Below are 27,875 nucleotides of genomic sequence, written 5' to 3'. Positions count from 1 at the left end.
GAGGAGCTGACGGAGAGTAGCCTGATGGCCAGCTCTCATGTCTTGGAGCAGCTTGGGCATTGGGAATAGAACTTTTGATTAGGCCTGTCTCTGTTCACAGGAAGCAGCAGGAGCATGAAGTCTGACTCCCAGAGGAGACCCACTTTTAACTATGTCAGATGTAATCAAGCTGGCAAAGCTCTCAGAGAGAGGACTTCAACCAGAGAGGGAAAGCGGACTTCCTGGGAGAGCAGCCAACATAGAAGATGAGGACGCGGATGAAGAGATCCATGGAATGGCTCCCACCTTGGGAGTCTATAGACTCAAGAGACCTAGCCCAGGACTGGGAAGGCTGTCTCAGGTACTGGTATAGGAAACTCCCATTTTCCCAGAGAGCTCACACTGTGCTGGGCTGAGCTGGGTCCCACAATGCTGGGCTAAAGGATTCCTAAGATGCTGTAGAACATTAAATGTCTTAAGTTACAACTAAGTGTAACACTGTATGCCTGTAATCCTAGCTCTCAGGAAACTGAGGCAGGAGAATAGCAAGTATGAGCCCAATTGAAGCTATACAGTGAGATCCCTGTCTGAAGATTGACATTTAAATCTCACTTTTCATGGAAGAGGGACTTCTTTTTTTTTTTTAACATTTATTTTATGACTGATTGACATCCTCAAGATGAACTGGATGCTGCAACAGCTGCCCTCTTGGGTTTAGGTGTCGTTCTTTCACGGAATCCATGTCTGAATCTGCGATAGACAATCTTTAGGTGCCTCATCCGACCAGTCCTGGTAATGTTTTGTCTCTTAGCCTTGGCACTCCAGTTATACTTTCTCTTGCGCTTGGCAGGGTAGCCGCATTTGCCACAAGTCGACTTCTGAAGGTGGTAGGCCTTGGAGCCACAGCGGTGGCACAGCATGTGTGTCTTATTGCGACACTTTCCGAAGGATGATGTTCCTTTCATCATCTTGCTTCTACCAGCGAGGCCAAAGAACGGAAGAGGGACTTCTGTCTAAAATTTATTTTTTTCTGTTTTCTGGGTATTGGGGTAGGGTGTGGGGTGGGGTAGGGGTATGTAAATGAATAGAGCAATCTTCTGGATGATAGCACCTGATAGCTGGCACACTTAGCTTGTGAAATTCCCCACAGAAGCCTTCTGTGAGTTCACTCAGGATACTTAGCAATGTGTCTGGGTCACCATAGATGCAGAAGAGCAAAGGTCTCTTGGAAAGGTTGGACAACTGTGGTTTCAATTTGCATCCTTGCCAGATTTAATAAAAGTGTCTTCATCAAGAGTCACGGGTACCAACTAATCTACACTTTCCCCTCTCCATGCTCAAAATATTCCATGTCTAATTAATAATTCCTGATTTCCCTACTGGCACCTGCTGCAGACCCAGAAGACCTTCAATTCTTCAAGCATCAGTGGTGGTGCACCTCTTTTTTTGCTCCTTCCTTCCTTTTTGACATGAGGTCTCACATAGCCTAGGTTAGCCTTGAACTTTCTGTGTAACTGAGGTTGGCCTTGAACTCCTGATCTAGTTTCACCTCAGAAGTGCTGGGTTTACTGCTATGTGTCATTATGCCCAGCTTTTCTTTTATTATAACGTTTTATGTGTTTGAGTGTTTGCCTGTATGTATGTCTGTGCATCACTTACGTGCAAGTCTTATGAGGCTAGAAGAGGGTGTTGAACCCCCTGGAACTGGAGTTATAGATGGTTGTAATCTGCTATGTGGGTTCTGGGAATCAAATCTAGGTCCTCTGCAATAACAAATATTCTTAACCACTGAGACATCTTTCCAACCCACTTTTCTTTTCTCTCTCTCTCTCACCCATATTCTCTCTCTCTCTCTCTCTCTCTCTCTCTCTCTCTCTCTCTCTCTCTCTCTTTTAGTAGAAAGAGGGATTTGTTTAATGGGTTCACTTTCTTATTTAGATGCATTGGGTTTATTTTAAATGTTTATTGTTGGGGCTCAAGAGACGACTCAGGAGTTAAGACTAAGCAATTACTGCTCTTGCAGAGGACTGAATTTGACTTCCAGCACTCACATTAGGCAGCGAATGCAGTGACTCTGCTTCCAAGGGATCCACGACCCTCTCACCTCTGAGGGCACCTGGATGCACCTGGTGCACATAAACTCACACAGGTACATACACATAAAGATAAGTAAAATATTTAACGTGCCCCTGTTGCGTGACCAGCACTGTGGAAGCAGCAGCTGAGGGAGTGGTAGTGGACAAAGCTGCACATAGGAGACACAGAGAATAACAAAAGGAGCACACACAATAGCATCTCGTCAGCTGATGCTTGCAGGGAGGAGTAAGGAGGGCTGTGGGCCACATTACAGTTTTGAATAGAGTGGTCAGGAAGGTCATAACTGAGGTAACATTTATATTCAGGGACATGTTTCACTGGAACAAATGAATGAAGGCAACAGTTTCTAAAGGTATGTTTCCCTGCCTTTCCTTTTAGGTTTTGAGACAGGGTCTCAATGTGTAACCCTGGCCAATGCAGAACTCACTATGTTCTAGACCAGGCTGGCCTAAAATTCATGACTTCCAAGTGCTGAGTCTTGAGGTATGCATTAGCATGGCAGCTTGAAATGACCATCCTTGTGTGGTTTCGTGTGTGTCTCGCTGCTGGGGTGCCTGAGCACTGCCAGCAAGCCTCTCAGGGGAGGCAGAACAACACAGTCCATAATAGGGATCCCAGCCCGTTTCCCCTGGTGAGAAACACCACAGGCTGGGACAGATGCTGTGGTTCCTGTGATTCTCGGTCTCCAGTGTACCCAGATGCCTAGGGTGCCTGGGAGTTGGGAATGGGGGTCTGAGGATCCATGCTTCCCCTTGGGTATTTATGTGCCAGACAGGAAGGGAAAGGCAGAGTCTAGGGACAGGGGTGGAATCCAGTTTGGTTCTGAGAGTGGAGGGATGTGGTCCAGATCTGGCGGTTTGGCAAGGAGTTGGCCCCATGCCTGCCGTTCTCAATTCTGAGATTCTGCTCAACCTTACCAGTTCTGTCGGGTGGCACGGTCCACTTGCCCCACACATCCTCTCTGTCGCTATTAATCACGGTTTTTCTTTAGTCTACATGGTGGTGGGTTGCCACTGGTGATTTTCAGATGCTAAGACCAGTTTGGGATCTCACAGACCCGACGTAATCCTGACCTTGTTCTTCTAATGTAGGACTGGTTGTTGGTACTCTGATGTGGATTTCGGCTTCCATGGTCTGAGGCTGGCGGTGATGCCCTTCCCTTGGACTGTCAGCAAGTCGAGGTGGTCTCCTATTGAGCTGGAGCCCAAAGTGCGATTTTTTGGCATGGACTATTTTGGTTATTCCTACACCTTGCTTAGTCCATGAAGCCCTTCATTTCTTCAGTAGGAAGATGTTTGACAACTTTTTCAGTGGTATAAAACAACTCAGGTTTTCTTTTTCAATATTTGAACTGTTTTATGATTTAATTTTTAAGGTCTTAGCAAAAAGTTCTTTGTATTAACTTATTTTTTCACAGCCTATAACATCTATAGTAACATCCCTTTTCACTCCTGAGGCCAGTTACTTGAGGTTTTTTGTTTGTTTGGTTTTGGGTTTTTTTTCCCCCATTGGTATTTTACCACAGGCTAGTCCCTTGTGTTAGTTTGGATAGTATAATCATTATTTTTAGAGTATATAAAAATGTCTGGGATTTGCTATTTAACTCTAGCCTAGAAGGTAAAGTGTGGTCAAAATACACATTCCATGTAATTTCAATACTTTTAAATTCATTTAACTTGCTCTAGGGTTTAGTCGACTAGGTTAATTTCTAACTGTTCTGTACATGTGTGGAAACAGCCGTCCTATGGTGCAGTGTGTTCATATTTATGAATCAGGAGAAGTCTGTTAATCAGCTTGTTCAAAATTTCAGATTCCAACCTAATTTGTTTTATGAATTCGAGAAAATACTGAAATCTTCCGAATAGAATTGTGAATTCAGACGCTTCTAGTTTTTTTGGGAGAAGTGAAATGAGTATGGAAAAAATTAAAAACAAAACAACGCAACAACAATAAAACCTACCACAGCCAATCCAAAACAAGACAGGAAGGATGGAAAACAAAAACCAAACCCAGTCAAGCCAACCCCAAACTCTGAAAGTGGGACAAAGCAACAGATTATGAAAGTGAATGTGTGAGCTATGAATGAATCAGTAACCAACAATGTAAATGGGCTGAGGCCTCCAGGAATGGAAATTGCCAAGACGGATAAGGACAGGACCACAGGTTATTTACAGGAGCCACATGTAAAATCCAGAGTGGTCACTGCCCCAGTGGGAGATGCTGCTGTGGTAGAATGGTTTCTTGCAGGGTGTTGCAGGAAGTCACTGATGGTTCCTGGGGCTACCTCCTTCAGCTTTTCATCAGCCTGCTCAGTGAGCAGGACTCACCCTCTTAACCCTGTGGGTGAAATAAGGAAGAAGTCCCCACTCAGGTATGGCTTATGGCCACTTCCCAGATCAGTAGGGGATAGACCTCTGGCCCCCACTTCCTGACCAGCATATCTGCACTGAGTTTAAACAGATTGTCCCAGAACTGTCCTGTCAGGAACTGGACCCAATGAGTCCAGAAGGCTGATTAACAGCTGTGACGGCAGCAGATCCTAGAGAATTCCCAGTGGTGTGACGTAGCTGACACCACAGAAATCTATAGGGTTCACTTAGAGGGTCATGTTCCAGTCTAAATGTGTCTTTAAACCTGTTAGACTGTCCAGCTGGATCTGAACCACTTACGCTGAGCTTGGTCCCAACTGGTCTGATTTATTCTAAGCAGGCACAGCTAAGGGAAGCACTTACCACCCAGGAGATGACAGGGCCTGGCAACTAACTGTCCTGTAATGCTGTTTGGTGACTTGTGCTGGCTGTCAGCAAGACAGACAGATGTGCCATCCCTTTCACTGACTGATAACAGTCTCATGCTTAGAAGCAAAAGGACAAAGTATCTGTCCTGGCCAGGGATACCTATAACAGTCTTCTATTTGTCTTATCAATTTAAGACTACCCAAATCATCCAAGCAGGACGAAGTGGAGTGTTTTGTCTCTACTCCAGACCTGAGTCTTATTCCTGCCTACTGGCGCTGGAAGCACCGGCGTTGCCCCACTAGCCCGGAGATGCAGCTGCCCGCTCCTCACAAGTGGGAGCGGCAGCCACTTGGTTTCTACCCACATGTAGGCAGTGAGCTGGATTTGTTCATCAATGTCCTGTGCACAGCTTATATTCCAGTCTAGGCAGACTTCTTGGGGTGTGCTTTAATCCCTCAAACAGTTCACACCTTATCAGTGGTGCAATCATTTAATACAATAGTTCCTCGTGCTGTGGTGATCACTAACTATAACATTATTTCTTTGCTACTGGTACAAATCTTCATGTAAATGTCTGCTATGTGATCCTCAGAGGGTGGGTCTTTGAGACCCACAGGTTGAGAACCACTGCTCTAAAACCTTTCTATTCTCTTTTGTATGTCTGTTTAAGCCACACTCACCAAGCCTTATGTATGGCTACCTGGGGGGCAACCAGGCCCTGGATATCTCCAGGGACCATTACTTTAGGGCAAAGCAGCCACAAGCAACTGCTTGCGGTTGTCAAGGACAAGGCCATGCTTCAGCAGGCAGCCTGAGGCCTTGGCCTTCCCAGCTCCTATGGGTATAGCACAGCTCCTGAAAGGCCTTCAGGACAACTCTGAAGGACATGATGTGGGTGAATACAGGGTGGCCAGCTGTGGTAGAGCGCCAGGCATCTCATCAGCAGATGGAGAGACATCTAGTCAGTCAAGACTGGCCCAGGTCTTAGGTGTATTATGAGCTAGACAGTGGCTCCTTCCCATTTATATGTTTAAGCCTAACAGGCACAGCAGCCTGCAGCCTACCGGACCTGCGTGTAGCTGAGAAATCTGGCCTATGCAACCCAATACAAACTTGTAAATATAGTGAAAACATGGGTTTTTTTTTTTTTCCTGATTTTTTTTTTTTTTTTTTTTTTAAATTTCAACTGTCTGGTTCTTGAATGTAAACTTTCTGGATGACAACACTGTCATGATGTGAAAAGCCTGACACCAGGCATTAGGGGAAAGTGCCCCTCACCCCCAGCATTTCAGACTATGATGTTCTTTAGAGTCTTTAAGTTCAAACGAGAATGGGCGCCATTTAAAACATCCCGTGTCCTGGTATGAGGGGCATTTGGAGAAGACTCATAGAAGATGCCATGTGAGCATGAAAATAGCCCTCAACAGAGTCAAATGTCCCCTGCAGAACCAAGCCTGGCAGAACCAAGATTTGGGACCCCTGATTTAAACTGCTCAGACTGACTAAGTCTGTGACACTTTGTACACAGCCTAGGAACTGACACATGTGCAGTACTCTCCCTAGAGGCCCTGTGGCATTCTGTCCCCAGCTGTATTACACATGCTCAGTTCTTGTGAAATATATGTGTAGAAGAGGGGAACACCAGCAGCCTAGTTCCCAATGTACTGGTGACAATCCAGGCAACCATGCCTGAGTGTTGTCCCCTCTGAGCACCCTTCCATAGAAGCCAATGGTCTTTACTTAGCAACTAATATATTTAATATTAGAATCCATGTGGGTAAATTCAGCTTAGACCATAGACCAGGTTCTCCCTAAACGAGATCTGTGAAGTATTCACTCTAGACAGACAAAGGCTAGCCTTTTAGTGTTCTTGAGCTCAGGAGCCCCTTAAGGTGTCCTTGTGGTGCCTGCTGCAGCTGGCTCTGTGCACATGTGCTGTGCATGACACCCACCTGGCACCTAGAAGGCCCTGCCAAGGAGGAAGAGCCAGCCACCTACTGAACCTGAGCCAAGAAAGCCAGAGGCGCGGCTGAGGACGGCTTCTATCGTGGCTCTCTGCAGACACCGTGGAGGCCTGGCACAGCAGGGGCAGAGAGCCAGACCTGCAGCAGCAGTGAGAGGGCTGGTTGAACAGGTAAGAAGGAAGAGAGAACCCCTGGAAAGCAGATAGCCTGGTGTGGTTGGACTCCAGAGGGTCCTACCAGGACGTCCCTGCCACTCAGAATCCCCAGCAAGGCTGAGCAGAAAAACAGCAAAGTTAATGGGCCCCCCACCTTGGATCTCTGTGGTCACCTTCCCAGAGGTCTTTGCTGAGGGCTTCCCCTAGCAGGCTGTTAGGTTCCTTGGGCTGGTTTGGAATGCTGATTGTTGCCACTCTAGCAACCTGAGGTTCTGTGTCTGCACTGGTTGCAGGTGAGGCCACAAGGGGGACCAAGGCAGTAGGCACTGAAGGGGAAAGGGGATCCTGGTGGCATCCAGTGTGTTCCAGAGGGGGGTGTGCAGTCAGCACAGTGTGGCCTCCAGGTGTAGAGAAGATCTGCTGAGATGAACTACAGGTGGGCCTGGAAGATTCTACCAAGGAAGCTTCTGGAGGCAGCTGAGGCACCAAACTGCCCTTCCCTCTAGAGAGTCCTGGGCAGTCACCAGTCTTGCAGCCTTCTGCCTGTGTCCGCAGGATCTTTGGTCTGGGCCTGGTGGGGCCCTTCTGTCTCCAGTAGGGTAGCTGTCTGTGGTTCAGTCTGTTGACCCATCGAGGTCTCTGGGGGAGGGCCAATCGCCAGGAACCCTGACCTTTTGGTCCAAGGCGTCGTGGGCGCCTTCCCAGCTGATCCATCTGGGTCCTCATGGTTGCGACTTCCTGCGTCAGGCCTGCCACAGCCGCTGCAAGCCGCTCTAGCTTGTCCGTGACGGCAGTGCCAAGGCTATGCAGCTCCTGCTGCAAGGCTCTGCCACAGGGGCATGGTGGCTGAAGAGAAGTGGGTGACCATTTTGACAAGACAGTTGTGGGAAGAGGAGACTTGCTAGGTGGCTCCGGAGGGTCCCCAGAGAGCAACTTCCCATGGGTCCTGGCTAAAACCAAAGGAAGTGTGGGTAAGAGTGCTTAGATGTAAGGTCTTTTCTCTAGGCCCAGAGACCTCTTTAGTGTATTTGGTATTCTGCCCCATAAAGCCTGGTTTCCAGAGAATTTAATCTTAGGTTCCTTTTTTTTTTTTCCAAAATGGTCTAATTCTTCAGTCCCACATCCCTTGGATTGGGTCTCACCCCAGGCAACATGGTGCCGGTCAGGGCCCTGACACTGTTCACCCACTCGGCCCAGAAGGGAAGCGGGATCTGCTGTCTGCTGAAGCCCAGTCAGGTATAAGAGCAAACAACTGCATGTGGCACAGACTCTCGAGTCCTGCACACCTGTGAGGGCTTCCCAGCACAGTTCAGGACACGGGGCCATCCCCCTGCTGGCTATCACTGCGGTCCCTGGAGCAGCGTCTAATGTGAAGTCTGTGTGCTGTGCAGGATGTCAGTTAGGTCACTAAACCGTGCGGAGGTTCAACTCCTTCAAACCCAAACTTTGACTCCAGATGCTTCTCAACGCCTCTAAAAGGTGAGCCGGTGCACTTCTATGAAAACCCTGCAGTAAAGTGGACCATGTACTGAGTGGCTTCAATGTAAGACTTTCCTAACCATGACGCAAATGAGGAACTCAGAGCATGTTTACTTCCTTATGACAGGATCTGGTCCTGATTCTCCCAGAGGCCACTCAAGTACAGCAAATGCTGGAAAAGGCACCAGCTCACCTGTGGCACTGGGTTGTCTATGTCCAGGCTCCAGGTCCCTGGAGTCTTCAGTACCCTTGGGCTCAGGCCTTTCCTCTAGCTGAGGGGCAGGCCATGGGTGCCCAGCTGCCTCTGCAGAAAGCACACAACACTTGGCATTAGAACAGTGTTGCTTTGTCAGCACCATACAGAGATACCAACACAGGAATACTCCGATGAGCCACAACCACCACTCCTACCCACACTCAATGAAAAATCTTCAACTTTTGAACAGTGATTAAGTCAGATGCAAGATGCTGGGGAGCCCAACACTGATGGGGTGGCTTGCTGTGGCACGTGGGGACCCACTGTCATTTCCTACTAAATCCTCAGTGTCTTATAGGGAAATAAGTGAGGAATGTGGCTCATCCTGAGTCCTGCACAGGTGGCAGCCAGAGCCTGCGAGGGGAGCGGCCTCTGAAGATGGTTCCCCGGCCCCTACCTCCTTTTCCTCCGGCACTGCTGACAGGGCCAGGCTGGCATGTGCGCTCTGCACCATCCTCTCTTCTGGGTGGCTGGGACTTCTCTTCCGCTCTTCCTGTAGAAACAAAGTCTGGGGCACAGGCTGCAGCTCAGGTGGAGAGTAAAGTGGCTTGTAATGCTAGATGCCATGTCTATACTTCTGGGCAGATTTCAGACACTCTAGTCTCACTGTGTATGTGATGCTGGGGATCAGAACCAGGGCCTAATGTATGCTAGGTAAGTGCTTTACCAATGAAAAAAATCACTTTTGATATTTCTTTTGTTAAAATTGTCAAGTCTTAAAATATTATTGGATACTATATAGTGTATATGTGTGTACACATATGCATGTGTGCATATATTAACGGGCATACATATACTGTGTCTATGTAATGTAAGTAGTACATATAATATACGTATCATTCAGTGGTTTCCCAACATCTCCCTAACAGAACACAGTTCTCGGCTCAGGGCTCACCTCTTGTCTGAGGCTCTAACTTTACAGGCTCTAAAGCATAAAAAATTGGGGGAACATTTTAATGAAAGCCAGCAAAATGACAGTGGAGCTCAGAGATTGAAGTCTGGACCCTTGGCCCACTGGGGACATGTGGCTGCCATCCAGGGAGACTGCAGGCTCACCTGCACTGAGGCTACTGCAGCCCCTGGGCTCTGCTCTCTCAGGGTCTTCAGCAGGACAGCTATCGTTGTTGACTCTTGGAGATGCTCCAGAGACAGGGCACAGACGAGCAGGGTCCTTACAGGAGGGAAGGTGGCCTTTCTCTGTGTCATAAGTAAGCTAGCATCAGAGTACTGACAGGCACCCCGAAGAGCATCCTGCTGCCACTCCCACCCCTATGCTAGCAGACTCACGCTGGAGGGGTGACTGCCACAACACAGGCTCTGGTCTCAGATCTTCTCCATCAGAGCTGCTGAAGCTGGAACTGGAGCAAGGGCTGGGACTAGGGCCAGGACCAGTCACGCATGTGAAACGCAAGGGCCTCACAGGCAAGATCCCCCTCAGAGAGTTCTCCAGGCGGTGCAGAGGTGAGGGCATGGTGGCTGTCTCTAAGCAAAGGAGAAGAATTCACTGACTAGTACCTGACAGCAGCAGTCTGGATAGCCAGGCACTTGGCATTTGTCTTTTTCTGCTCAGCCACACCCTATTTGCACTCTAGTAGATCCTGGTCATAGGCAGAGAAGCAAAGCCAGAAGCTAGCCATGTTCCTGGCTAAGTGAGCTTCAGAACTTACTGGAAGTTCCTGGAAGATCTGGAACTCGTGATCAGGAGAAACTACTCTTGATCAGGTTTCAGTTAGGTCCTGAGTCTTGCAAGCTCAGCAGTCCTTCCTACTGGGTAGTAGGCTGCCAACCGACTTCTTAGCTGAGCCTCTACCCAGCACCATGCAGGAGCTGGCAGTTTCCTGAGGGCCACTGATGAGCTAAGGGTTAGCCTTCTACCCACTGCAAAGACTAACCAGCATGGTCCTGCTAGAGCCACCTACAGTCAGCAACAGGTGTCCCTCTCAGTATCAGCAGCATCTCCACTGCAGAGACCGCCCGCCCACGGGTAGACCTACTCTCTATGTCCACGTCTATATTCCATGCAAGAGAAAGAAGGCAGGACAGAAATAGAAAAACAGAGAGAAGGGAAGGCTATTGGCTTGACAGACAGTTAACGGGAGGGAAACTATGACGCATGCCCTAGAGGGAGCTCACCCTCTTGTGGCCACTGCCATGCTCCTGGCCTGGTGGTCACTTGGTGGCAGGTTGGGGTACAGGTCTGTGGACTGCCTCGGTGCAGACTCCTGCTGGGTACTTCTCCAGGTCGCTGTCTGAGGTGGGGTGGCTCAGAGACCTCACCTCTCAGTCCTGTTTTAATGAGTAGAGTCCCGATAGTCCTATGGCACCTCATACTGCCACAGAATGGACAGAATTTCTGCCACCTCCAGGCTTTTGGCATAAAGTTCAGGTGTGGGAATGACCCTGCTTGGTCGCTGCACCAACCCAAACCTCTTTACTCCCAACCCAAGTCATATGGAATCTCAGGAGGCATACAACTCCGTGCCCAGACAACAGGGCATGATACAGCCATGTCACAACACTTGGTCAGCAAAGCCCTGGCTCAGTGCAGCAGCAGACGGTGGTGCTGGGCCTCCACGCCCTGCACTCTGCCCATCGCTCATTCATCAGTGAGTCTGCACGTGTCGGGAAGTGACTACTGTCTGACTGTATGCCCTCAGTGCTCTGCCCAAGCCTGTTTCAGAGCATCCTCTCAGCTCAGCTGAGATCTGAGGGCTGCCACACCGCTGCCAAAGCCAGCGCAGGACAGGAAGGATTGCTCTTCTCTCAAGTATCCACAAATACCATTTTGTTACCTTCTCTGTCTCCAGTCCAGTTCCTGGGCTCTGTTCTCTTCAACCCCCTGTTTACAGCTGACAAGCAAGGCCAGGCAGCCTGTGGTCTGGGAATAGGGATCTCTCTCAGGCAGTTCTCCAGACCTTGGAGTGGAGAGTTTCCTGGTGGATAGCCTGTGAAGGTCAAACATCAAGTCTATGATGGGTAGCGAGTGCTCTGTGAATCCGTGGAGATTGTCTCTTTTGCCCCATTAGAGGAAGCAGAGGAAGGAGACACAGAATATAGGACATGTTCTGGTAGTTCGGGGTCCCAGATGGAGACATGAACCAAACACTTGTCATCCCTGGCTTTGCGGCAGCCCATGCTCAGGCTGCTCTGGAGAAAGCCAACATAGAAGTCTGCCTTGGGGGCCGGAATGAAGGAGTCTAGTCTCAGGTATAGGTTTTAGGCTCCCTCAGTACAACAGCTTGTCATCATGGCAAGGAGTCATGCTGCCTCTTGTCATTCAGAATACTCTAATAATCAAATGTGTACAAGGCTTCTTTTACTCTTCTAAGGAAGGCAAGCTGCAGGCCTTCTTGCCTCTCAGTATGACATCAGGTTACAGGAAGTCTAATTCTCCACAGGTTTCAGACACATTGCAGGCAGTACTCTTAGTCACACAGTCTTATGCAAATAACATGAATTATGTGAGATTCTAGAGGGATAAGGTTAATAGACAGCACTGGCCACATTCCTCCGTGAGGCACCTCTTGTCTACTCTGGACCCGGGGAGAGGTTATAAGCAAGAGACTGTCATGTGGAACGGATGCAACATAGCATGGCTTAGAAGTAAAAGCCACAGCAGACAAAGGTGCTTGATGCCAAGCCTGAGTACACTTGAGTTTGATCTCCAGAACAATATGGTGTTGGAAAATTTAGAACTGACTCCTGCAAGTTGTCTTCTACCATATATATGCCATGGCACACACAGGGGTGGGGGTGGGGAAGCTGAAAATTGAAGGACATTTGAGTTGTATACTGGGGGATGGGGCAGGGGGAGGGGTGGGGAGGAGTTTCCTCAAAAGGACTCAGGAAAAGAAAAAGGCAGGCTCCATAATGAAAGCAGTCTCCTGAACTTGCAGCAGTTCTTCTAAGTATGTGACAGACAAAAGCAAAGTAAGCCATCCTGCCCCAGTTAAGCAGTGTTTGGCAAAACCAGCAGACTCTTTGATCAGGGCAAGAATAGGACACACATGAGCACGTGACTTACTCAGCTGGTTTTGTCCTCGTCTTCAGTATCAGCTCTGCTGCTTTAACAGCGGGGTGGTGCTACAAGCTAAGCTTTACACTGATTCTGCTGTTGACTTAGACCCACATAAATTAGGAGCTTGGTAGGTGTGGGCTTAGGGAAAATGTCGCTTTCCACAGTCATCCATAATGCCTGAAGGAAGCCCTGGTAGACTTGTTTAATGCATCAGGGTAAACTAAAATGAGTCACTCTTTAAGCTGCTTACGCCATGTCACTGAGGCAGATGTCAATCTCACATTTCTAGGTCTTCTCATTAACAAGGGATGAGGCCAGGGCAGATGGGTATCCACCACAGGACAAGGCAGACATGACTGTTCCAAGAGGAAAGACAAAGGGAGATGCTGAGAGCTCCTTAAGATCCCAAGTTCCCAAGACTGACCTCCTTTGGCAGGGCCCAGGGAAGCACATGATACTGAGTACAACTCTGAAGGCGGTTTTCTGTGGTTCTCACTCTATTTCCCCTAAGTTGGAGGTCAGTTAGTATCATAGACACTTCTTTTTGTCCAGAATAGGGAAGTATTTACTGTAAGAGAAATTAAGGACACAGGGCCATCATTGTCCTATCCCCTCTGAGCCAAGAACTTCTCACTCTGCCAAGACAAGTCCTGGGTCTGCTTGTGCTTTGGACTCTCTAGCTCTTCTTTTGGTGCTGGAGCAGAGACGACAGTGGGCAAGGACCTGCCCTCCTTCTTAGAGGACTACAGCCTCTGCTGGACCAGCTCACCTTTCCCAAGCCGCTGCCCCTGGCTGTTCCTGGGGCTCCTGAAATCCAGATCGCCATCACTGCTGCTGGCTGAGGAGAAGCTGGTCGGGGTGCCCTGGGAGGCACAGGGTTGAATCCCAGGCCCTTCTCTCACGTAGCCCTGCAGGCTCAGAGGCAGAAGTGGTTCCCGTGTAGCTTCTGCGGAGAGAAGTATAACTGGGTCAGGTCAGAGCCTGCTGGAAAAATTCTTGGGCCTTAGAGTAGGAGACCCAGCACAGAAACCCCCTTCTGCTCCTGGGGTTTCCCATGGCACTGATGGGAAAAGTCTACCCAGCACCCCACCCCCAAATACTCTTGGGAATAAGGAGAAGTTCTCAGAGGAGGGAAAGTGGGTAGGTAGAATTTGGCTCTCACAAACCTGGATAGCTAACTGGGGGAAGGCATGAAGCAGGGGTAGGAAAGAAGGATATACACTTGAGGAGGCCTAGAGAGGCTGGCCAGCATTTCCCTCCTGTGCACAGGAATAACTGTCAACCCAGGTCCACGTACCTTCACTGTGAGATCCTTGCTGCTGTAGCTCAAACCTCTGAGACCCGGCATCTCCTGGCTGGGGACTTCTGGACCATGAGACAGCTAGTGACTGAAGAGGTGACGACCCACCTGGAGGAATGCCCTTCAGACAGGCCTCCAGAGCTTCTAGGGGTGAGCTTGAGGCCCTGCTGGCTGACAAGAGAGGCCACCTTATCATTTCCTCCTGCTGGGCTCCGGCCTGCTTGTCAGATCCCAGCGTTGTTGGGAGCCGACTCTTAGCCGAAAGTGGCTATCATCTTTACAGCCATCTTGAGCCATATACCCTGACAAGAGACTTGTTTCAACAGCCTGCAATAGCTGAGCGCACTCTGATAAACATCTTGTTACACTGTTTAGTGCCCCCAGCTGCCAGGTGCTCCTGGTATCCATGGCTACAAGGCACGTGACGTAGTGGCTTCAGTTGAGATTGTCCACGAGGGCAAGTCACGTGGTAAAGGGTATAAATACCCGGATTTCCTTTCTATTGAGGAGTGAGGAGTAGGAGGTAGAAAGTAAGAGGTAGTGAGTAGTAGGAGGTAGTAGGAAGTAAGAAGTAGAGGAAGGAGTGAGAAAGTGAGAGGTGTCAGGAGACTGAAGGAGTGAGAATATAGTAAGAAGAGAGGAGAATAAAGAAGAGACTTGAAGAGACGCCACCGGACTCTGTCTTGTATCTATCTTTTGCATCTCTCGCCCCTTTTTTCCCCTTCCTCCGTCCCCACTCTCTCTCTTGCTAGACCCTGACCTGCCGACCGGAGCAGCAGAACCGGCCAGCCTTTACAAAGTAACAGAACCCGACGGCCGTTACAAAAGAAACGGCCTTTACACAGCGTGGCCTGTGGCTGCCCAAAGCCTACTTCTATAGTAGGCTCCAGGGATCTGCTAAGCAGGAAATCCTCCAGTGAGGAACTCTGAATGTGTTTTCTGCTTTTAAAGAAGGCATGAAGCTGACCCACAACTCTGAGGAGAAGGGTGGGACAGCCACCCAAATGCAGTGGCCACCTTTTATAGCCAGGACCTCACTGCAAAAGGAAGGTCTAGAGGGCTGCCTGCACACGGGCATGGATTAAGAACATGGACTACAGTGTGACAGCTTGGGAGGAGAGGCAGGGAAAAGGCTCCTCGGCTAAAAGAGAAGCAGGTGCTTTCCTGTGGGCTTTGGAACTCATTCCCACTGGAATATGTGGGTAGATAACCCAGAACTTACCTAGAGTCATGGGGCCCCAGCGGGGCACACGGAGCTCTCTGTTGTCTCCAGTGGAATAGGAGCTGTAGCCTTGCCTGCTAAGCTGGCAGGATGCTGGCACTGGGGGACTCTGGGCCCAGCCATCTTCTACCTTCACCGTGGTAAGCATACTGCCAGTTCCATGACTAGGGTGGGGAGGAGGAGTCTGGAGGCGCCTCATCTCTGTGGGAGAGGTGATTGCTGGGGAGCCTTGATTTCAGGCTTGGACTTAAGTCCTGAAAAGTTACTCTTTATGGGATTAGGAGGGACTTTCAAGGCTCCTCTGCCCCCATAGCAGTCACTGGCTCTGGGTATAATCACTTCTCAGTCCCAAGCACAGATCCAAGTTATACCTCTCCCACCCTAGGTGCTCTAGAGCTTTCTAAGAGATTTTAAAAATAAATTGCTCCCTGGTCAGCAATAAGTCAGATTTTGCTTCTCATGCAGCAGGCTTGGCTCAAGCCCACCCTCTCCAAGCTCTCAAGGCTGTGTTCTCAGGAATACCAGCTTATTGATGAATTGACAAATGAGCCAAGTCCAAATATATGTGCTAGGAACCCCAACCTCCAGGTATAGCACCTAGCCTGAACCCAGGACAACAGGAATCCCCAGTCACAATTACAGTCTACTGTGCTCCAACTCTTGCCCGCTAGTTCATTCCTTTCTATCTCCCCAGTACCCTTCTACAAAGTTCTAGTACTTTTACCTCCTATAACAAGAGCAAGTTTGGAAAATTATGACGCACTGACTAAGGTTCTCTAGCTGCTTTGCTCTTTGTAAGTGATGAAATCCAGTACTGGGTCCTCTAACTAACATGCTGACACACAGCATCAGGCTCTGCTGTGACGGCTGTGCTCAGAGCAGGGAAACTGAACACATCACATCAAGCTCCGCCCCCACTAACCTAGTGAGCAGCCTTTACCTCCAGAATGCCTTTTCCCTGGATCCTCCTGCAGCTGCAAGTCTGATGCTCCTGAGGGGCTGGGACGCCGGTCTGGGGCTTTGGGGATCTCCTTCAGACAGTTCAGCAGGCCCTGAAGGGGACAATCCCCGGATGCTGCCTCTGTCTTCACTAAGGGAAAAGGCACATGTCTCACTTAAGTTCAGTATCCTCAGTCTCTTCATACAGGAGAGTAACTTTGTAGTTAAGTTCATCCATCCCAAGTCAGAGGATGGAACAGCTCTCCTATACAGACGCAAGACCAAGGCTCAAAGTCTGGCAGTCTTTTGAGGAAAATCTCGGGCAGACCTGAGGGTCCACTGACACTCATTCATGTCAACAGAAGTGACATTTGAGCACTGAGCTCTCTTCAGAGTCTTACATTAGAAGGAACAGAGAAGAGTTAGGAGAACAGGACCAAGTTTGTTGCTGCTATCCTTGAAAGAGCCGTTAGGCTTCAGCGACTTGAAGGGACACAGGAGCACCCACCGCGGTCGCATCACAGGAGACAGTAGAGAACACAGGAATAGCGATAAATGGCAAGCTGCGCCTTGTGGGACTTTGGAGACCTTGGCCTGGGCAGGCCAGGTACCCAGGGACTCACCTGGGCAGGGCAGGCTCCCAGCTTCTACCTCAGCTCTGGTCTGCTTCAGCACACTCAAGCCAGGGAGAGACGGTGGCAAGTCCGGGGCTGAACCCCGGTGCTGGGGCCTGGGCACAAGGATCTCCTTCAGACAGTTGATGAGGCCTTGCAATGGACTGTTCTCAGGAAGGGTTCCTATGCATGTACAAGGCAGCTAAGGTCAGCACAGTCCTGACAGGCAGCATGAGACCCTCGGTCATCTCCACCGTCTATGGGCAGCTGCAAATCACCCATTCAAACACACAAGGCTTATCTTATAGCTTTGGTTCTCAACCTGGGGGTTGCAATCCCCTTGGGACTAGCACATCAGATATTTACATTATAATTTGTAACAATAGCAAAATTACAGTTGTAAAGTAGCAAGAAAATAATTTTATGATTGGGGTCACCACAACATGAGGAATTATTTAAAGGGTCACATTAGGAAGGTTAAGGACCACTGGCTTACAGGGATGTCATGGAGTTCAGCTGGGTGAGTGAAATGACCTTCACTGACCCCACTCAGCTCTAGGCTGCTCCACCTCAGGAAAGCCAACCTTTTACCTGTTCCCATGCTGCCTCTATCCTGTCTTAGGTAAGTCTTGCTCTGGCCCAGGCTCTGAGTGGAATGAATAGAGGTCTCTCCCGAGGCTCCTACACCTTCCTTCTCTATAGACAGTGGTTTATCATCAGTTCCTACTGCAAAACACAAAGGTCATGTTAGGGAGGGACTCAGACCTGGGGTCTCCCCAGATCTGTTTACCTAGAGAACAGGTCACTTTCACCCTCCAACCCTTTGAGAGTCACCCAAATCCTAAACATCAGCCTCGGGCGGGAGCCATCTCTGGAGGATTTGTTCTAAGAGGGCTGGAGGCTGTTCCCTATCTCCTTCTGGTCTAGCTGTAAATATTGAGACTGGTTCATGCCAAATCCTTCCAGACCCTTTCTCAGACCCCAGCCTGTGAATCTAGCCTGGTCACTGAAGCCGAGAGCTACACCACAGGTCTGGCTTGCACTCATGATTCCCATGTGAGTCTGGTAAGACAGATGGCATGGGGAACAACAGCCAATTGGAGTGCATCTTTTGGAATGTCCCTTTTAATCTTTATTCCCTTAAATATTCTGAATTAAAATACCAAAACAGGACTGGAGAGGTGTCTCAGCCATCAAAGGCTAGGCTCACAACCAAAACAAACAAACAAAAACAAACAAACAAACAAAAAACCCAAAAATAATCAGAGACCCCAGAGAAACTCTAGTCCCCAGCATTGCTTTCCTGCTGCTAGCTTTGCTGAGACAGGCTACAAATCTCAGGTGTACATAGGTTAATTACCTGCAGGGCCTGCACATTGGGAGCTGCTCAGAGCTCCCTGTGTGCATATATAGTCCTCAGTGATCAACATGGAGGGCAGGCCATCTGGAACTAAGCATCATATCACCTAGTCTGTAGACCAGAGGCCAAGTGCATTTTCTCACTATTTAGAGACCTTTGTTTCCAGTTAGCTATAGAGCAAGCTGAGGCAGAGAAAGTGAAAAGGGTACAGGTTCTAAGGCCAGTTTCCAGGGCTAGGCCTTTACAACACTGAGTGTCCCAGTACACATTAGGTCAGACTCACTAGTAGGTAAGGGGCTTCCTTGTGCCCAGTCTCCAGGAGGGCCACTGGAAGTTGAGCTGCCTGTGGGTGTGGTGGCCAGGCTGGGGTGGCTTGCAGGGCTCTCTGGAAGAGAACTGAGCAGGCCTCGGGGAGGGCAAGCTTCCACAACCACAGCTTCTGTTGGGAGATGGAGAAGATGCCAACTAGTAAGTGTCCTACATTACCGCTGTCAAGTTCCACTAACGACCACCAGGGGCCAGTGACCTGCACACTGCCCATGCTGAGCTCTGAAACTTTAAGATGCTTGGTCTTGGCCATGTCCTGGTAAAGCACAGAGCATGGAGTATAAAGCCACTCTATACCTCTGCTCCCTTCCTGTGTCATCCAACGTTAACTGAAGAGGGCTGCAAAGGGTACAGGGACAAGTTCAAGGGTGAGAGAAGCTGAGCTCATCAAGAAGACAGGGAAGAACAGACGGTCTGTTCAGGGTGAACAAAAGCAGGGTGAGCAAAGGCTGGCAGTGGGACTGAGGCCCCACTGCTTATCAGGACAAAGCTCAGCTTCTCTCATCTTCTCCATCTGCTTAATAGGGACAAACACACTGCTTACCACCATGCAAAGTGCAAAGCAACGGTGGGGGGGGGGGGGAGGGGGGATCACCTAGTGGCTGGACCCACACAAGAACACCAAGGAACGGCGTGAGGTGTTCCTGTACCCAGTGGTCCCAGAAGCTGAGAGGATGAGCGCACAGTGAGGACGGCAGGAGCAGAGCTGGAAGGCAACTATGCACAACACTGTGACTACAGTGAGGCTACTCTTGCAGCCTGTTGACTTACCCTCAGGGCTTGTTTGCTCCCCATCCAGACTGGTGCTCCCACTCTCGGAGTAGTCCTCAGTACCCTTCACTTCTCCAAACAAGAACTCTGGAATCTCCTTCACCAGCTGCACTAACGCGGTGAGGTGTAGGCTCTGCTGAGGTTGCTCTCCTGTGGAGGTGTGAATCCTGTGCTCAGTCACCTAGCTCCTCAGAGAGCCCTCTCAGTCACAGATGGAAGAGTCAAAGACAGCAAGGGGCTCAGAGAAGGGGGTGCTGGACTCAGGAAAGTTTTGTGCCTAGTAGTTCCCAGTAGCTCCTCCTGTCTCCTTTCTATCAAGGGCAATACTGAAGGGCCCTGTGGCCCCATCTGGTCTTCTACCTTCCCTCCCTTACCTGGACCCTGTGTGCCATCTCCACTGTTTAAACTGCAGGCTGGCTCTGGGTAGTGTCGAGTGGGGCCCAAGACAGAGATGCTCCCTGACATGACCTCAGGTTTTATTCTGACCATTTCTTTTTTTTTGTTTTGTTTTTTTTTTGTTTTTTTGAGACAGGGTTTCTCTGTGTAGTTCTGGCTGTTCTGGAACTCACTGTAGACCAGGCTGGCCTCGAACTCAGAAATCCGCCTGTCTCTGCCTCCCAAGTGCTGGGATTAAAGGCGTGTGCCACCACCGCCCGGCTATTCTGACCATTTCTCCATGGAGTAAACCACATGAGTCTCCAACTCAGAGGAGTAAGGGGCAAGACTCAACAAGTCCTGGACTGAGTTAGCTGAAGTCAAAGTGTCATTTGAGGGGCACAACCTAGGAGCTGAAAGCCATGATTAGGAGGAAGTGCTCAGAGTCTACCAGGAGAACCTACCCTGGGAACTATGCTCCAAAGGGGGTTGTTGTCCCTTATCTTGGTGGCTCTCTCCTGCTGTGGCTCCTCCAGCCTCTGCAGGTGACAGGAAGGCAGAGAGAGGAAGCAGCTCAGAGGTCCCTGGGGAAAGAAAGAGCAGTCACACTGGGAACTGAGTGGCTTTTACCCTCCCGCAGTCATGTGATGGCCCAGATGCCTGCTTATCTATGTATAGCTTTCCATATATGTTTGTGTGGTCATCAAATCAAGAAACCATATCCCCCTAAGCCTTGTACCCAGACCCCCACTCTAGCTCACAGAAACAAGCAAAGTAACAGGAAAGCGTGGCCCTGGGCAGCCTCAAGCTCTCAACACCCCGAAAACTCCTCAATTCACAGATGAGGAAGCCAAGGCCTAGAGGAGCGTAGGGTCCCAGACTCAAGACTGGCTACCCTCTTCTGTCCCTGTAGCCCACACAGGAGGCCTCAGGACCTCACCCACAGACACCAACGTCTCGTAGTTTTCCCGCATCACGTCTCTGTAGAATTCCCGCTGCCCCTCCTGCAGGAGCCGCCACTCCTCTTCAGAGAACCGCACGGCCAAGTCCTTGAAGCTGATGGGCACCTGTGGGTACAGTCTCCGGGGGGGTTGGCTGCAACCATGCCAACAAGGCCCACCCAAACTGTCCCTTAGAACTCAGTGAGCCACATGGGTCTCTTGGCAGACATGGGAATAGGCAGTGCAGGAATGGGTGGGACCCGGCTCGAGAGCAGCCATTCTGGGACAGTGCTGGAGTCGTCTGGGTGCTCAGGAAGACACGCTGACAGCAACTTTTTACAAAAAGGTCACCACAGGTGTATCTTGGAAAGATGAAGCTACATTCCTAAGTACATAGGCAAGCCTTACATTCGCTGTGTCAGTTAATAACGCCAACACTGTGGCACTGAAAGGTGACATCAGCTAATAAAACTAGCTTGTTACCAACGGATAGTATTCATTACTCCAAATTCTTGGGGCTTTGAATATTTGTTTTTGAGTGTTTTCACGCACATAATGAGTTATTTTAGAGATGACATTCAAGTCAAAGCAAGAATGTTATTCATATTTTGTTCTTTTGTATTTATCTAGCTGATGGTAACTTTTACAGTGTTTTTGGTATGCTGTGTTTTGACTACACGTGTTTATAGGGGCTCAGATGTGGACTTCTCCACACGTGGCATTACAGGGCTCAAAAGCTTTGCCCTTTGGAGCATTTTCCATCTCAGATTTCTGGACTATGGCTAATCAACCTACATAGCAAGGAAAAAAATCCCACTTAATGCTCTTCTGCAGGGATGACATAATTTATGCCAGAAATTAAACACCATCAAAAAGCAGAGGGAGGAGCAGCAACAAAAACCTCAGGAAGCTGCCTTGAAGATATAGAGATGACTGACCCTTTTCCACCTGCCAACCAGGTAGCAGGTGAGCCAGGCACTCATAGGCCCGACCTATGCTTAGGGCCCCAGATCTCAACTCCTGTGTGGGTCCAGGATCCAAGCTGCTGGGCAAAACCACCTTCACTTTTCCAGTCCCACCGGCCCTTCAAGGGTTCAACTCTCCACAAACCCTGGTACAGCCTTGGCCAATTCCACTGTGGAGAGCTGTGATAGCCACCACCAGGCTCACGCAGCAGAAGCACGCAGCAGAGGTGATGTCTACACAGCCCGTCTAGGCTGCAGTCTAGTGGCTCCACCTCGCCATGCTTCGTACCCCACCCCTCCCACTACTGCCACCTAGCATGCAGTGTGGTCCTTAGGGACCTGCTCACAAACAGCCCAGCGACCCCGGAGCCTCAGGAAAGTCTCTTTACATCCACACTCTACACCTTGACTTCCCTGCTCACCTCCTGCTCCCTGCGGCTTTGTAAGATAAAAGCAACAGCTCTTACTTTAAAGGTCATCATTCAAACAGTCATGAAAACTCAGTGACCAACATCCCATAGGCATGAGCTTCAATTACGGCAGAAATTAACCATGCAAATAACACAAACAGAATGTAAACTAAGGAAAGAATCCATCTAGGTTAGAAACAAGCACGGTTTGCAGGAAGGAACTGTAAAGAAAATGGCGACACTTCTAATAAAGCAGGAGACTCTACTGCCTACTTCATGCATTTATGTCACTGATTTTAAAAACTATCTCTGCTACAAATTGGCAGCCTTGTCATCCACTCCCTGCCATCTCTCTGCCTGCCATTCCTGAGAGCTGACAGCTACCAAAGTGCATACGTAGACTCATACACCCAGAGCCCTGACATTCTGAAGTAGTTAGACTCTAGTCACACATCTGGCCAGGGACAGCATCTCCAATGGCTGCTGACATCCGGAAGCCCTGAAAGGATCAGAGGCAGTGTCCTTTGCCTCTTGGCTCACTGTGCATTCCCAACCATCTCTGTGGCCTGCCGGACAAGCCACCAGACGTTTTCCCCCGGCTTAACTTGTGGCTCTGGCCCACTATAGCCACTATCCCTCAGGAACATCTCAGATACTCCACAGACTCCTAGCAGGGGCCCATTTTGAATTTATTGTTGGCCTTCCAACACATAAAATGTGGGCAATCTTAGGTTCTGTACTAAAGAGACAACAGGGCAGGCTTGGCACTGCTGCCCTTCAAAATATCTAGCATCAGGTGAACCCAGGCAGACACCTGGGAATGTGCATCTCAAAAGGGTTTCTACCTAACCAATTAGAGGTTAACACAGAAGCTTGCAGTGAGAATTCTGGAATTTTGGTCTCTATTTTAAAAACAAAAACATAGAAATATTCTAAGAATATATTTTTGTTTTAATCCCAGGTGTGGGGTATGGGGCTGCCCCACAGCAGCTGACTGTGATTTGCCTCATGCTCTAGCAGAGGCATAGTTCTGCCAGCTGCAGATAGTGTCTGAGATTGTGTGACATCTGGAATTCTGGGAATTTTCAGTGGGCATATAAATGCTAGAGCCTCGATAGGTGGGGTTGGCAGTCATTCAGGGGGGTTGGTTGCAGTTTGTTGGTAGCAGGGTAAAAGAAGAAACAAAAGGAAAGAAGTTAGATTCAGAGGTCTATCTCTGTCTCCCCTCTATCCTTTCTCTCCTATCTAGTGACAGGAGGTAAAACAGGAGGGGGATAAAGGGTGGGAAAAAGAACCCACAAAGTAACAAAGACCAGCTACAGAGGCTAATCTGTATGATTTAGTTTGTACTGAACACACACCCTTTTCTAGGTGTCTGTAACTGGGTCAAGTGTATGAGACTGAGTGACCTGTTCTTAACAACAATCTTGAGTCTAGAGTCTGCCAAGATTCCCACAGTGGACATTCTACATGGGTCATTCAACATCACGCTGGGGGAGCTAAGTGCTTCCTGGTGACTGCACTAGAGGACTCTGGGAACTTGCCCTCAAATGTCCTCTAACGTCACCTCAAAAGACAGTGTATTTGCTGACTGCTGGATTTGTCACATGTCCTTCCACTGTCATGGACACAGCTATGGAGCTAACTACCAGCTGAGCCCCAATCCTCATGGGTGTCACTAAACCTCAGATGCTCTTGGGGGGCCTCACCACAGGACCCCATTATACTTGGCCATCTTACAACCTCCCCGCTACGTATTCTTCTACCCATTACTTTCTAGCCTCCCCTTTGGCATCTCTGCTACAGCTCTGATCTCTGGTCCCTTCTGGTGCAGCCCTCCTCCCCCTCTCCCTTCTGGTATCCTAGCAGCCAATGCCTGGGAACCATGGGGGCTGGCAAGTGGGAAGAAGCTGCTGAGTGCAGACTCCCAGGTCTGTCACAACAGGCTCAGGGTCCAAACGGGCATATTTGTGTCTCTTGCGACAAAATATGCGTGCTTTGCTCCCACACTTTAAACATGTACAGATGCTGTCGCGATGAACACTCATACCCTTTAACAGTCATAAAAATGATGATGCATGAGCATTCACCACCTCACGCACTAAGCAGACAACTACAGGGGATCCAAGAAGTTTCACCATCAAATCAAAACAATAGAAGCCCCTGCCTTCTCACTGTGCTGGCTAAGGGAATCACTGGAGAGGGTGGCCAAGCCATGGCAACAGAGAGACCTGACTCGACGAGGCCTGCAACCTGAAGAACTGGAACTGGTCAACTGTTTCAGACCCTGCCAGAAGGAAGGGTGTTCACACAGAATAGCATGAGTTTACAGACTGAGCTCAGCAAAAGAAAAGGTCTTGCTTGCGGCTCCCTGGCCTTGGCCACATGACATGCATTCTGGCCTACACAGCACAACTTTCCTGAGCAGCATGGCTCAGGCTACCACAGCTCCACACTGCCAGCTCTCAAGCTGGTCCAGCACCTGTGTGCTTACAAGACAGCTCTCCATTTGAACTTGGCTTCCCAGGCAGGGGCCACTCTAGGTGAGAGTGATTAGGCTATGTGTAGATTAAGGCCATTATCTGGGGGAAGTAATTTCCTGATAAAAAGATGGGGTTAGCCTCTTCTTCCTCTCTTACTCATGTTCTTCTGTCCTTCCAGCATGGGACGACACTACTATTGGCTGAATGTGAAGAGTCTCCCAGTGCCCACAAGCTCATGTTTTAAAAGCTTGTTCCCTGTCTGTTGAATGATTTTAGGAGGTTATGGAAACTTTACAAAGTGGACCTAATATATCACTGGAGGTAGGCCCTTTGGGGTGTAGTATTCCTGGTTCCTTCATATCAAACATCCATCTCCCAATCATCAAGACTTAGAGCAGACACACTGTGCTGCCATGATGTTCTGCCCAAGGACAGGGGTCAAGTGACCATGACTGGACCCCCCCTGAAAGCATGAGTCAAAGTAAACCTAGCCTCTCTTAGATGTTTCTGCTGGGTATTTGGTCAGAACCACCAGAAAAGCAGCTAACCCACACATTACGGCAACCCTTGCCAGATGCCAGCTCCTCGCCCTACTCTTTACATTTTCAGCAGCTAGAATTGTGAAAGAAAAGAAAATGGTTTGTTCCTGTTTGCTTTTTGAGAGACAGCCTCACATTGCAGGCCTGGCTGTCCTGGAACTTATCATGTAGGACAGGCTGGCCTCGAACTCACAAGAGATGCAGCTGCCTCTGCCTCCCGAGTGCTGGGATTAAAGGCGTGCACTGCCACATCCAGCCAAAATCTGTTCTTTATAAGTGACCCATCTTAGGTATTTTAATATACAAATACAAAGAAGACAAGTGGCCAGATGTTCCAACAGCTGGATCTCCATGCACTTTCAGTTTGTCAGCTTCACTTTTCACTAGAAGTAAGCACCTCATTTCCTTCCTCTCTGTGTTTCTACAATGATAACAGAATACCTGAGATAGGGTGATGATAAAGAAAATAAACTGACTTCCTACAGTTGCAGAGGCTGGGAAGTCCAAGGTCAAGGCGTCATGTTGGTTGATGGCCTCCCTGCCACATCGTATGGTACAAGATAGTTTGATGGAGAAACAAGGCTACTCCAGCCAGAAAGGCCTTTCAGACAAGGCGACTCCCTCCACCACCCACTAACGCCAATGACTTCCCAGCAATGCATAAACATATGACACTAGGAATTAAGTTTCTAACAGGTGAACTTCGGAGGAAACCGTCAAACCACAGCATTTTTATTAGTCTTTTGTGAGTCTGCCTAGTGTAAGTCAGTCCTCTTGAGAACCACAACCTAACCTAAGGTGCACGGGATGACAACATACTAATCATGGGACTTCAGACAAATGGCTGCCCCATCTGAGCGTTAGCAAACTCATCTGTAATAGTGGATCATGTTCTAGTTCATAGGGGTACTGTACAGACAATATTAATTACTATAGGCTATAATAAATCTAGAATAAATGCTGGGGCCCATCAAGTGCTGTGACTAGTGTCACTATAGCCAAGTCTATCTGCCTAAGATCCATTTACAGAGCACTGCTCAATGCCTCAGGCTATCCTACACACTACTCCTGACTGGGGGGCAGCATATGTGGCTCTTTATCTCAAGGCTAAATATATCTGGCTCTTTTAGGCCTTTGAGTGCAATATTTTCCAGGCCTCTCTCCAACCTAGCTTCAAACGGCGATCAGCACTGAGAGTGCTTTGTTCTGATGTGGATGGAAACTTGCTGTGTGTGGAGAGACACTCCCTGCAGAGCTTTCCCAAATGGAAGAAGTGGAACTGGGGACGGTGGTCAGATGGTAAAGTGTTTGCCTAGCATGCACTGGAATGAAGTCCCAGTGCCACACAAAGCCAGATATGGTAGCACACGCCTATGATTCAGGTGGTTGTAGGAGGATCGGGTCAAGGTCATCTTCAGCCACATGAGACTGTCTCCAAAAATATAAATAAAATATAAAAAACAAAGGAAGAGTGTGTGTGTGTGAAGGACAGGGAGTGGGAAAGGTGGGGAAGAGAAAGAGTGGATGGGAAGACTAACTTCAGCCAGCTACCACTGGCTTGCCATCCAGGCCTCTGTCCAATCATCAGAAGAAAACCTTCCAGGACTAACTAGGACCACTGTAGATGATCAATCTCTCAGAGACCGTGCCTGACCATCTTCTCTATGCAGCCAAGAGTATGTGGATATTCTTCCTTGAACATCAGGTCTGAGAGACCCATGGTCCAATTCCCTCATCTACGGAACAGAAAACCCAAATAAGCAGACTCTAGGATGGGACCAGTGGGCGTATCTGAGCAAGAATGTCCTTGGGCTACCTGTCAGCCAAAGCTAAAAAGGACGTTAGAAGGCCAGACAATATCCGATTTACCTGGCTTATCGTTTCTCCTGAGATTCTTGTGGGATATTAGTGATGTCCAGCCACGACCTCAACACAGCTGCCTAAGTCCGGCCAAAGCTCCTGGGCACCAAAATTGCACACCTGACTCCGGGTGTCTACCCAGAAGGCAGTGCAGCAACTGCCCTGGCATCTTTACAGCCTGTCCAAACTGTACCTAGGCCACAACAGCTGACGGGGTTCTTCTTCAGCTCTAGGATCGACATATTTTACCAGCAATAACTTCGATCTGTTTTCTTTCTCCCCACTTTTTCGGCCCAACTCACTGGGATTCCGTATCTTAACAAAAATAAACGTCAGATTTAGTTATCCCCCCAAAACCCGCTGAGGCTTTGATCGTGCACATCCTCTCTCGTTATCTTGTACTGAAAAGCCAAAGGAATGAGTTCCCCAGGTAGAAAAAAAGCTCCGGGTCCGTGTGTCCTGGGAGAAGGGGAGAGCCCTAGACTTCTGGCCAGGGAATCCTGGGCACTAGTCGGCCTTGATGGGCTCACCCGAGCTCAAAGTCGGCGGTGACGGCTCCTCCCGGGCCTGTTGCCCTGGGGACCGCGCTGCACGGAGAAGCTCGACCGAGGAGTCCGTCGGTCCGCAACGGCTCGTCTTACCTGGAGCGCCATGGCGGAACTCAGCTTCGCGACTCCCTGGCCCACCCAGCTTCCGGTGCGGCTCAGGCTGGAGGCTGCACCGAGACCCTCGAGACCCTCGGGGACAGCGGCCCAGGCCTGCACGACAGGAAGCGGGGCCGGGGGACTCGTTGCACCGAGCGCCGCAGAGTTGGCTGGTTTGGGTCGGCCCGGCGCTTCGCATCCCGGGAGGTGTGGTCCCGCTTCCGCCCGCAGCCCCCAGCCTCACAGCGATAACAACGCAAGCGCAGACTACACTTCCCAGAGGGCCCCGTGGCTGGGGCGTGGTTTCAGGGGGTGTGGCGGGGGTTCTTCTTTACTGCTCCGTCCCTCACACCTCTAGCTCCTCAGGTTCAGGGACCCGCCTGACTAGCTACATCCTGTCAAGCTTGCAGCTGCGCATGCTCAGGTGCAAACAACCGTT

The 27,875-nt window shown here is 49.5% G+C and overlaps 1 protein-coding gene and 1 pseudogene across 4 annotated transcripts; both read right to left on the bottom strand.

Annotated features, from left to right (window-relative positions):
- Positions 1-641: 641 nt before the first annotated feature.
- LOC114636696 lies at positions 642-947 on the bottom strand (annotated as a pseudogene).
- A 5,602-nt stretch (positions 948-6,549) lies between these two features.
- Positions 6,550-27,526, bottom strand: Krba1 (KRAB-A domain containing 1). Of its 4 annotated transcripts, none has more exons than XM_028784724.1 (18): positions 27,434-27,526; positions 20,535-20,661; positions 20,059-20,178; positions 19,220-19,369; positions 18,405-18,560; positions 17,353-17,487; positions 16,771-16,944; positions 16,149-16,298; positions 15,209-15,409; positions 13,984-14,157; positions 13,456-13,632; positions 11,461-11,613; positions 10,802-10,954; positions 9,956-10,150; positions 9,725-9,865; positions 9,066-9,176; positions 8,606-8,716; positions 6,550-7,883 (listed from the first exon to the last, which is right to left on the bottom strand). In XM_028784724.1, exons 1-18 carry the CDS (start codon positions 27,443-27,445, stop codon positions 7,072-7,074), a joined length of 3,252 nt encoding a protein of 1,083 aa, XP_028640557.1. In that variant the 5' UTR covers positions 27,446-27,526; the 3' UTR covers positions 6,550-7,071. The 4 variants fall into 4 exon arrangements, with proteins under 4 accessions (XP_028640557.1, XP_028640559.1, XP_028640558.1 ...); XM_028784726.1 differs by having other exon boundaries at positions 9,066-9,161; XM_028784725.1 differs by having other exon boundaries at positions 17,353-17,484.
- Positions 27,527-27,875: the final 349 nt, after the last annotated feature.

The sequence above is a fragment of the Grammomys surdaster genome, unplaced genomic scaffold (genome assembly GCF_004785775.1).
Source record: "Grammomys surdaster isolate TR1022 unplaced genomic scaffold, NIH_TR_1.0 124820, whole genome shotgun sequence".
In the NCBI taxonomy this organism is placed as follows: Eukaryota; Metazoa; Chordata; class Mammalia; order Rodentia; family Muridae; genus Grammomys; species Grammomys surdaster.
The sequence above is the reverse complement of the archived record's forward strand: the minus strand, read 5'-3'. Positions and strand labels throughout refer to the sequence as shown.